The 11,591-nt window shown below is 45.0% G+C and overlaps 1 protein-coding gene across 1 annotated transcript in view; it reads left to right on the top strand.

The window, feature by feature from the left end:
* The first annotated feature begins 1,536 nt into the window (after positions 1–1,536).
* The window catches only part of DYM (dymeclin), a 214,918-nt gene continuing 204,863 nt past the window's right edge, over positions 1,537–11,591 (top strand). Inside the window, exons 1-4 of the mRNA XM_048504322.1 lie at positions 1,537–1,598; positions 2,460–2,512; positions 4,450–4,543; positions 8,571–8,704. Of these exons, the coding sequence (XP_048360279.1) occupies positions 1,537–1,598; positions 2,460–2,512; positions 4,450–4,543; positions 8,571–8,704 (343 nt within the window). The remainder of the gene's footprint in view (positions 1,599–2,459; positions 2,513–4,449; positions 4,544–8,570; positions 8,705–11,591) is intronic.

The raw sequence follows: 11,591 nt of genomic DNA, 5'->3' as shown, positions 1-11,591 counted from the left end.
TTAAAATCAGCATTTCGTTGTAGGATAACCTGGACTCAGATGTGTCACTTTGACCGTGGCCTCACCAGGTGACACTGGAAGCAAGCCTAACTCAAACTTTAGTTTGGAGAGGAGACGTCTGAGGGGGGATATGATTGAAGTCTATAAAATTATACATGGGCTGGAAAATGTCGACAGAGAGAAAATTTTCTCTTTCTCACAATACTAGAACCAGGGGGCATACGTTGAAAATGCTGGGGGGAAGAATTAAGACTAATAAAAGGAAACACTTCTTCACGCAACGTGTGATTGGTGTTTGGAATGTGCTGCCACAGGAGGTGGTGATGGCCACTAACCTGGATAGCTTTTAAAAGGGCTTGGACAGATTTATGGAGGAGAAGTTGATCTATGGCTACCAATCTTGATCCTCCTTGATCTGAGATTGCAAATGCCTTAGCAGACCAGGTGCTCGGGAGCAGCAGCAGCAGCAGAAGGCCATTGCTTTCACCTCCTACATGTGAGCTCCCAAAGGCACCTGGTGGGCCACTGCGAGTAGCAGAGAGCTGGACTAGATGGACTCTGGTCTGATCCAGCAGGCTAGTTCTTATGTTCTTATGTATATGTTCTTATGACAAGGGACAAGTCATTGGGTTGGAGACAGGCTGAATTTTCCAGTGGCAGAATGGAACTACCCTACTTCCCCTGATCCCGTTTCCGCCTGTGGATCGCTACAAAAGGCTGCTCTTGACGGATAGGGCACCCGGACAGATCAGAGGAAATTCAATCAATATGCCTTTTATTAGCATAGCATAACAACAAATATATAAACATTTAAATAACTAATTAGATATAGATCAGCAGCAATAAGCAAATAAAAACAATAGCTATCGTTTTAAAATAGTGGCCAGGAAGGAAGCAACTGCACAAGTAACATCAAAAGAATGGTCCTGTAAAAGAAAATGTACAGCATAAGTAGAGTTTTGTATTTTCTTTGCCAATAATAGAGGGTGAATCGACCGTACATCGGCATTTAGGACACATTCAAGCAGAATCTGAGTCAGGGAGTCAAGTGAGCCACATCGACAGAACCTTTGATGTTTCGGGATTTTTTGGCATCTGCCGGATGTCACAGTCGAAGGAAGGCTATTAAATCGGGCCAACATAAAGGCCCGTCGCTGTTCAACAGATAAGGTAGAAACATAAACATAAAAGAACAGATTATTTTTCGAATTCTATAAATAGCTTACATTTTGATCTAAACTTAGTTTTTCCCTTTGGAAGTCATTAAAACTTGGAACTTTAAATGTCGCTTTCTTAAAACGATTTGTCACATTTATTCCAGTCTCTTTGTGGAGCACTTGGAAATTCTTTGTGGAGCGCCCCGCAGAACGGTGCTTAGGAACTACTGCAAAAGAAGATCCCCTGGCGAAGCAAATCGAGGAATGCATTGGGATCTGGAAGAGCTAAATAAATGCTCTGCCTTGCACCTTTGCTGTCCTTTGTCTTTTCCCTGCCCACAGGAACGGCCTGGTTTTTTCCTGATTCCAGAGAGCACTCATGTTGGCCTTTAGTAGAAGAGCAGAGACTGACAAGATATCCCTGTGGGGAACTTTTCCAGGGTAAAATCATATACCCAGGAAATCTTGTTGGTTTCTACGGCACTGCTGGACCTGGATTTAAATGTAATGTCCATGTTCTTAGACCGTGACCATTTCTTACCTGTGCTGGTCTCCTACCTTTCTATGCATTAGAATGTGCCATTTGCAGTGTATGAGAAAAGTCAGTGGTAGATCCTTCTACGCCAGGGGTCTGCAACCTGCGGCTGCCCAGATGTTCATGGACTACAATTCCCATCAGCCCCTGCCAGTATGGCCACTTGGCCATGCTGGCAGGGGCTGGTGGGAATTGTAGTCCATGAACATCTGGATTGCCGCAGGTTGCAGATCCCTGTTCTATGCCTTGTTATTCCGGCATCTATAAGGAGTGCTTGTGTTTCTTTCTTTCTTTTTTTAAGTGGAAAACTCTGGTATTGCTGCATTTTAAAATCGGGATAGATTCTTGTTTCCAGAGGGTTCTTCAAGATTCATGCAAGATTCATACAAGATTCATACATATAAATTGGTGTTGTTCTATAGCAACTGATAAAAGGCATAAGCCCCCCAGGTTGTTTGGCAAACTTTGTAGCACCTTCCTGTTCAGGTTGACTTTTAGCAGCAGGAATCAAAGTAACACTGAGTAGTTTTATCTTGCATTGTGCTATGTTGCATTTTGGTGACTTTTTCATGGTATGTGACTCTCGGATTTTTGTTTTCATTTTTTCCTGAGCCCCTGGGATGGCTCAAAACGTACAAGGCCTACCACCTTCATGATAACGGATATTGATTGCTTTCCTTTAAAAAAAAACCTTTGTCTTCATTTGATGATTGTCTTCTGCAAGTTCAAAATACTATTTATAACCCGGTCTTTTCTTCTGCCTTCAGTGCTGAGTTAAAGCTTTTGGAAGAAGCGGCCGTCTCCGTCTGCAAGTCTTTAGGTAAGAGGCTACTCTGAAGTTGGCATTTATTTCGGTGTTCTTCATATTGTCAACTTCCCTAGTAAATCACGCTGTGCTGTAAACCTTTGTATCTGTGATACGTTTAATACCTCCCATCTGTGCTCCGCGCATGGGATTTTTAAAGTCACTGTTCGCTTCCAAGACTAGATGTAGACATATTGTACCCGCATGTGCTGTTTGAACATAAAGTTTTCACAGGTTTTTGTTTTATTTTGCATGCTGTCACAGGAAGTGGCTTGGGTACAGCTATATTAAGTTGTAATAGAACAGGTTGTTTCTTCCACTTAAAAAAAAAAAGATTTAAAAGCATTTATTCACAGGGGGAACAGTAGAAGATAAAAGCAGGCGTGAAGTATGAAAGAGGATCTGGAATCTATGTGCTCACGGCCCCTTTTATTTCTGAATTTTGATCCTATTTCAGTCTGTCTTGCATTTAAAGCTTCACTACAGAAATTTCCTTGGTGGATCGGACAAGGCATTCAGCCTGTGAACACAAAGGCTCATTTTAAAGTACTTATTTTAAAACTTCTGCGCTGTCTGTTGCCCCCGAGAGCCATTGTATGGACTTAGAATGGAGTTTCCATTTTGTTGTCATGACTAACAGTCATTGACTGACCTACCTATGGTTACTTTTCTTTGCTCTGGGACTTCCTAGAAAACCGAGGACAAAACTAGACATTAGGGAACAGATGATGCCAAAAATCAATTTTTAAAATCCATTTAGCCTTTCTCCTTTGTTTTAACCTCACAGCAACCCCGTGAGAGAGTAGCCCAAGATTATCCAATTAATTTCCCTAGCACAAGTAGGGATTTGAACCTGGGTCTCCCAGATAATAGTCCAACACTCTTTAGAAGAAGAAGATCGTTACCCCGCCTTTCTCTCCTGTAAGGAGACTCGAGGCGGATTACAAAATCCTTTCCCTTCCTTTCCTCACAACAGACAACTTGTGTGGTAGGTGGGGCTGAGGGAGTTCAGAGAGAACTGTGACTGGCTCAAGGTCACCCAGCAGGCTTCATGTGGAGGTCTGGGGTAAACAGACATAGGTCCACTGGTCATGTGGAGGAGTGGAGAATCCAACCCAGTTCTTCAGATTAGAGTCTGCTGCTCCTAACCACTACACCATGCTCCTAACCCCCACCCCCGAAGTATTACCGCAGGACATGTGGTAATGGCACCCCAGGATTCACTCACTGCTTGGGGTACAGCCTGCATTCCCAATTGTGATCATTGCGTTTCGTAGGAAATGTCAAGCCCTGGATCTGGACCAATATCGGACTCAATGATGATGATCAGAAGTCTTTATTGGCAGACAGCAGCATGGCTTTGAAAAAGCCAATTCTAAAGACTGGCTCTTCTAGCGCCCTTTTTATGACCCATCCCTCCCTTCCTCAGGAACATCAAAGTAAAGCATTACAAAGCAAGAAGGTGACAATCGTTCGTTCTCAAGCTGACAGAGAGGGTTCTCAGCCCAACTGGCGCTAGGGCGCAATCTACATACTATATGTTACAAAGTACAAAGGCGGCAGGAGGCCGCAAGTCTGGGAAGCACATTATCAGTGCAGAAACCATAGCCCCGTTTGATGCCAGGGGCACTACCTGGCTGGAGAATGGAGAACCTGTGTATTGCCTGAGCTCCAGAATCTGGCAAGTCTGTTCTGTGGATACACCTGTCAGGTGTTGGAATGTTATCCTTTTTTCAGACGGGGGAGATATTTACTTCGCATTATATCACGATGTGCAACTGAATTTATTCCAATATAGTGTTGAGTTCATTCCTACGTAGGACTGGGTGCAATTGTGTTTGTCTCCCATGTAGAATTGGGCACAGTTGAATTAATTCCACGGATTGTCCACGCTAAGTACGTAATAGTCCTGACCTAACGTGAAATGCTGTGTAAATTCTTTTCCATTCTAGTGGAGAACAATCCCCGGACAGGCAATCTTGGAGCGCTGATCAAAGTCTTCCTTTCTAGAACCAAAGAGTTAAAGATTTCGACAGAATGTCAGAAGTAAGTATGCCGTGTGTTAAGCGTTGGTGACTTGCCTGTTAAGTACTAGAAAGTTGGCCCACCCTTGTGTTTCAGGCCTGGCAGAGCAATGAGGCGGACATGCATACATGATCAGTCTTGGGAAGTGATTTTTCATTCCCTGGGCATTTTCTTTTCGTCTGTGGGCTTTGAAACCTGTCAAGAAATAAGCCTGCCGAAGCCCATCTGCAGATATTCAGATGTAAAACACAGGAGATAAGATTGGTAGCACCTTCCTTATGAGGAGAGGCTGCAGCGTTTGGGACTCTTTAGTATGGAGAGGAGACGTCTGAGGGGGGATACGATTGAAGCCTATAAAGTTATGCATGGGGTAGAAAATGTTGACAGAGAGAAATTTTTCTCTCTTTCTCAGAATACTAGAACCAGGGGGCATCCATTGAAAATGCTGGGGGGAAGAATTAGGACTAATCAAAGGAAACACTTCTTCACGCAACTCCAGAGTCATGCTTGGAAACCAAGGCCACAGGAGGGGGTGATGGCCACCAACCCCATAGCTTTAAAAGGGGCTTGGACAGATTTATGGAGGAGAAGTTGATTTATGGCTACCAATCTTGATCCTCTTTGATCTGAGATAGCAAATGCCTTAATCAGTCCAGGTACTCAGGAGCAACAGCCGCAGAAGGCCATTGCTTTCACCTCCTGCATGTGAGCTCCCAAAGGCACCTGGTGGGCCACTGCGAGTAGCAGAGAGCTGGACTAGATGGACTCTGGTCTGATCCAGCTGGCTTGTTCTTATGTTCTTATGTTCTTATCTGGCATCGTGGGATCTTCTAAGGGATGGATTTTGGAGAGTGGAAAAAGTTGTAGGCTTTTTTGGACAAATGGGGCTAACACAAACCAAGAAATATATCACGCAGGTGTGATACTGATCCAGACCGTGGGGAATGGTTGTGGCATCACCTCTTCATGGTATGGCAGTACTTTCCGCTTGTGCTGGAAATGGTTGGGGACCTTTTTATCCTTCTCACAGCCTTAAGGAGACCTGTATCCAGATTATTGTGAGTTTAGCACAAAGTACTCCTGGAGGGCCTTCATTTAGAACTGGAAGCCCTGTCTTCTGTTGGGCTTCCATCCTCTAGCCACACTAGCATTTCTGTTTTGCTGTAAGTTGCATTGAGTAGCTGAAAAGGAAGTCCCAAGAAAGTAGAAAGCTCAACATGATTATTGCCGTTAAGATAAACCACTCGTTGAGTGATGTCTACCTGAGCCTCGAACAGACTTCCTGAAACAAATACTGCATACATGAGAGCCAGCGTGGTGTAGTGGTTAAGAGCAGGTGGATTCTAATCTGGAGAACTGAGTTTGATTCCCCACTCCTCCACCTGAGTAGCAGAGGCTTATCTGGTGAACCAGATGTGTTTCCATGCACCTACATTCCTGCTGTGTGACCTTGGGCTAGTTTTGATTCCCCAGTCCTCCACTTGAGTGGCAGAGGCTTATCTGGTGAACCAGATGTGTTTCCATGCACCTACATTCCTGCTGTGTGACCTTCGGCTAGTTACAGTTCTCTTAGGACAGGGGTAGGGAACCTGCGGCTCTCCAGATGTTCAGGAACTACAATTCCCATCAGCCTCTGTCAGCATGGCCAATTGGTCATGCTGGTAGGGGCTGATAGGAATTGTAGTTCCTGAACATCTGGAGAGCCGCAGGTTCCCTGCCCCTGTCTTAGGACTCTCTTAGCTTCACCTACCTCACCAGGTGTCTGTTGTGAGGAGTTTGTAAGCCACCTTGAGTCTCCTTACAGGAGAGAAAGGTGGGGCATAAATCCTGCTCCTGCTCCTGCTCCTGCTCCTGCTCCTGCTCCTGCTCCTGCTCCTGCTCCTGCTCCTGCTCCTCTTCTTCTTCTTCTTCTTCTTCTTCTTCTTCTTCTTCTTCTTCTTCTTCTTCTTCTTCTTCTTCTTCTTCTTCTTCTTCTTCTTCTTCTTCTTCTTCTTCTTCTTCTTCTTCTCCTTCTTCTCCTTCTTCTTCTCCTTCTTCTCCTTCTTCTCCTTCTCCTTCTCCTTCTCCTTCTTCTTCTCCTTCTTCTTCTTCTCCTTCTCCTTCTCCTTCTCCTCCTCCTCCTCCTCCTCCTCCTCCTCCTTCTCCTTCTTCATGATACTACATACACAGATATTACATGCATGAAGTTCCCTTAAACTCATTGGTCTTTCACAGTTAATAGTATCTGCTGTGACTGGCATTGACTCACCAGCGTCACAGGTGGAGGTCTTTTGCATCACCTTTTACATGACCTTTTTCAGCTGGAGAGACCGGGGATTGAACCCCGGGAGCTTCTGCATGAACCCAGGATCCTTCTGCATGCTCAGCAGGTGCTCTGCCATTGAGCCACAGCCCCTCCCTTGACACCCTTGTAATATCAGTAATAAAAGCTGAGGTTATGCCCTCACAGGTAATTTCAGGGTTGGGTTTCTAGTCAGCAAGGTGTCCTATTCTTTAGGTGTTTGTAATTAGATATCTCCCTTTAAGTCAAACACCTCAAGCATTTCCAAAGAGGATGAGGTAAAACGTTGAAAAGCAGCAATGTCTTAATTTTTACTGTTGGTTCTCAGTTGCACAACACGTTTTTGTCGCGTAACTTTTGTATTAATCCCTGGTGTGTCTGTTACTTGGGGCAGTGCTGTCCCATTATGTCTGAGGGTGGGAAGGGGAGACGATAAAAATGAAGTCCCAGTATTTCTTATGTTTATAGCCCGTGACTCAAAATCCCTTGGAGCATAAAAACGTAAGATAATGATTTAGCAATTATTTTATGTTTTTTTCCCCGTTTAGAATGTAGCAATTGTTTTTAATATTGAGCTGCCCGCCATCTAGCTTGCAAAATAAACATTTGTTTTTCAGCTTATGTGATTCTTTTTTAGGAGTGTTCAAAGCCAACTTGAAAAAAAAATTGTAGTTAAACCTCGGTTTTTTCACCCTATGCATAACGTTGAAAATATACAGTGCAAGGATAAAAATGGTAAAATTCCACTCTTCTTTCCTTCCCCTAAGAGAGCAGGGTTTTTAGGTGTGGGTAATTGTTTACATTCTGTCCTGATCCAGTCTTAGGAAGATTTTGGAGGAAGAGAAAGATGTACAAGGAACAGATTCTCCCGGTGGTGATGCTTAAGAATCTTTTTGAAACAGGAAGGATTGTCTAGGTCAGAGGTCTGCAACCTGCGGCTCTCCAGATGTTCATGGACTACAATTCCCATCAGCCCCTGCCAGCATGAACATCTGGAGAGCCGCAGGTTGCAGACCCCTGGTCTAGGCAAATTCCTGAAGTTCTGTTTTCATCAGTGACATGATTCTCAGTAACGGCCTTTAGATGTAGTTCTGAACAGGGTCATGGAGTTTAGATCAAAAAATCTACACAATGGGGCAGGGCGCATAGCTGAAGGTGTTGTTCTGTGAACCTTGCTGAGGCTCAATTAGTATCAGCACAGAGATGGTAGAAAAGAGACTAAAAATGATAAGCCAGAAGGGAATGGCTTAAATGTTCTAAATATACACTTTCCATCAAGTGTATCTTTAGAACATTCTTTTGCCTCTGTGTCATTTTTTGGTACCCAGCGTGGCTTTCGGATTGAAAACGAGGGATCGCATAAAATTAAACCCATATTTCCCACCAAGAAAAAGAGGTTGTGAGGAGCGCAATCTAATCTTTTCCTTTTTGAGGTGTGGCTCCCGTTGAGCCCCTCTACCCCGAAGCAGGTGCTGAGCATCCTCAGGAAGTGGTCAGCAGTCACGGGGCAGAGGGGTGGGCGGGGACCTGTTTTCTCCCCTTAAAGCACCCTCTTACTTTTCTGCTGCTGTCGGGAAAACTGAACGTCTCAGTTTGGCCCTCAGATTGATGTGCCTGCTGCCATTCTATGTCCACCATTCTCACAAATTGCACTTTGCCCTCATGTGGAAGCACGTTTATATTTCCACATGGGCACAATTCTCGCTGTGTGTTCCATTGGGGGGGCGGGGCGGGTATGCATTATTTACCCCTGTCTTTCTCTTCTAGCCACCTCTTCATCTGGCAAGCTCACAATGCCCTGTTTATTATTTGCTGCCTGCTCAAAGTGTTGATCTGTCAGATGTCAGAGGAGGAACTGCAACTTCATTTTACCTACGAGGAAAAAACGCCAGGATCTTACGGTAAATGTTTAACAGTCCTCGGCGAACAAATAATCCCAAACTTTTGCTGAAAGCTTCTTTACTGTTGTAAAATGGTATCTACTATGCAGTATTTCAGTTGTTGTGCTTCATGCGGCATAGATTTTATGTTGTTACTAGCGGGGCCTGGCCACGCATTGCTGTGGCTTATTGTGGTGAAATGGGAAAGGAACAGTAGCAGCAAATCAACTGCAGAGGCCAGCAGTACGTGCTCATGGAAACGCGCAGGCTGATACTGTGTGATGTCATTGATGTGTGTGACTGCATTCCTTGGGGGCGGGGAATGGAAAGGCACCCCTCCCACACATCTAGGCTGGCTGGTCACTTCCGTCTCCCTCTGCTAGGGTGGGTAGGTCATATCCAGATGCAAATGTATGCTCTGGCAGAACACAGGATAATTCCTTGTGATGTTTTGGTTAGTTTCTGTTCAAACACTGGCTGGCAAGGGCAACTATTGGGAGTGCCAAACCTCTCACTGGTGTTGATGCAGTGGATCAAGTCCCTCCATGTTTCCCTGCTTTCTTTGTCCAGACCTTTAATTTGCATGGTTCCTTCCCTTCATATTCTACACACCACATTTCCAAAGGCTTCATTTCCTGCATGGATACAGCATGGTGTAGTGATTAAGAGCAAATGGATTCTAATCTGGAGAAGCGGGTTTGATTCCCCACTCCTCCACCTGAGTGGCAGAAGATTACTTGGTGAACCAGATGTGTTTCTGCACTCCTACATTCCTGCTGGGTGACCTTGAGCTGGTCACAGTTCTTTCAGAACTCTCTCAGCCCCACCTACCTCACCAGGTGTCTGTTGTGGGGAGAGGAAGGGAAAGGAGCTTGTAAGCCAACTTGAGTCTCCTTACAGGAGAGTCGTGTTCTTATTCCTCTTCCTCTTCAAATGGAGACATTTGTTGAATTATTCAACAAATGCTACATTCAGCAAAGGACAAGAGTGATCCTCTAGCTTCTGCAGGAGTCTACCACGTACCATGCAGCTGTGGACAAGTCTACACAGAGACCACCAAACGCAGCGCCCAGACAGGAATCAAAGAACATGAAAGGCACTGCAGACTAATTCAGCTGGAAAAATCAGCAATAGCAAAACACGTGATAAACTAAGCTGGGCGCAGAATATTATTTGAAAACACGGAAATTCTGGACCACACTGACAACTGCTATGTCTGACTACACAGAGAAGCCATTGAAATCCACAAGCACATGGACAATTTCAACAGAAAGGGGGAAACCATGAAAATGAGCAAAGTTTGTCTACCAGTACTGAAAAACACTAGAAGCAAGATGGTGACTAATGAACCCCACCCAGCCAAAGGATGTCTCCAGGCAGTAAGCAATCAAAGGGATCAAAAGGCCAGGCTACTACAGTGCAGATGCCCTCACTAATTGATTATGCTATCTTCATAGTTACTGACGTGCTAAATGGGTGGATTCCACCTAACACATGCAAATTAAGCTTGCTAATTGCACCCTTTACGCTTGTTAACAGGTAAATGGTTCTTTCTCCCACCTGGGACATTCCTCAGGTATATATACTCCACTTGCTTTCCTACCATCAGATTCTCTGAAGATGCCAGCCACAGATGCAGGCGAAATGTCAGGAGAGAATGCTGCTAGAACACGGCCATACGGCCCGGAAACCACACAACCCCCCAGTGAACAGAACAGAACAGATCAGATTTTTTTTTTTTTTACAGAACCAACCCCCCAGTGGTTCTGGTTGTGAAAGCCTCCAACAATACAGTGGGGAATCAAACCTGATTCTCCAGATTGGAGCCCACCTGCTCCTGGCCACTACACCAGGATGTCAGGAGCTCAAACATCAGGAGTGGCCTCCAGTGGTGGGATCCAAAAATTTTAGTAACAGGTTCCCATGGTGGTGGGATTCAAACAGTGGCGTAGCGCCAATGGGGCTGGTAAGAGGCACAATGGGCGTAATGGCTGGGCGTTCCAGGCGGGGCATTAATAATTTCTCTGTGACTGTAAAAAACTCTTACTGTAAAAAAAGTTCCTAATTTCTAGCTGGTATCTTTCTGTCCATAATTTAAACTCATCCTAGCAAGTCCTATCGTCTACTGCCAACAGAAACAACTACTTCTCCTCTAATTGACTGCCTGTCAAATACTTAATACTTTCAAATACTTAATTTTGTTTCTAGAAATCAAAAGGAGGATACTTTCCTTAAACAAGGAACTTTACCATATTTCTAAAACATGTTTTTAAAACAGCCCGACAGGGAGAATTATCCCGTTTTCTACCTTCGCTAACCAGCCACATAGGAAACAACAGGACTTTATGATTTTTGGACCTAATGGAATTTCCAACGGAAAAGCAGACCCAATTAGTAACCCCCTCTCGGCACCCACAAATAATTAGTAACCCCCTCTCGGGAACTGGTGAGAACCTGCTGGATCCCACCTCTGGGCCTCTCCTTTTACCACAACTGGTGGAGCCTGGAGAGGAGAAGCCCCATTCCACAGGGAGCAGCAGGTCACAATGGAACTGAGGCGGGAGGAGGCTGCTTCCCCTGGCGTTGTGGCAGGCTTTGTAAGGACAACAACAGGAACACCAGAAAAATGCAAGGCAGCGTTATACGTTTATTTAATGCATGTACACCCCACCTCTCCCCCTAATGGGGACCTGAGTGACATTGTTCTCCTCGGCTTCATTTTGCTCACATAAAAGCCCCCTAAGAGGTAGGCTGCTGAGACTGCACAACTGGTCCTAGGTCACCCAGTGAGTTTCCACAGCAGAGGGGGGATCTGAACCCAAGCCTCCCAGATCCTAGTCTGAAATCCTGCACCACGTTTTCATTTCACGTCCCTCCAGCACCTCCCTTGGTCGCTCTGAAGAAGAAG

The sequence above is a fragment of the Sphaerodactylus townsendi genome, linkage group LG07 (genome assembly GCF_021028975.2).
Source record: "Sphaerodactylus townsendi isolate TG3544 linkage group LG07, MPM_Stown_v2.3, whole genome shotgun sequence".
Lineage (NCBI taxonomy): Eukaryota > Metazoa > Chordata > Lepidosauria > Squamata > Sphaerodactylidae > Sphaerodactylus > Sphaerodactylus townsendi.
This window is presented reverse-complemented; position numbering and strand designations above follow the sequence as displayed.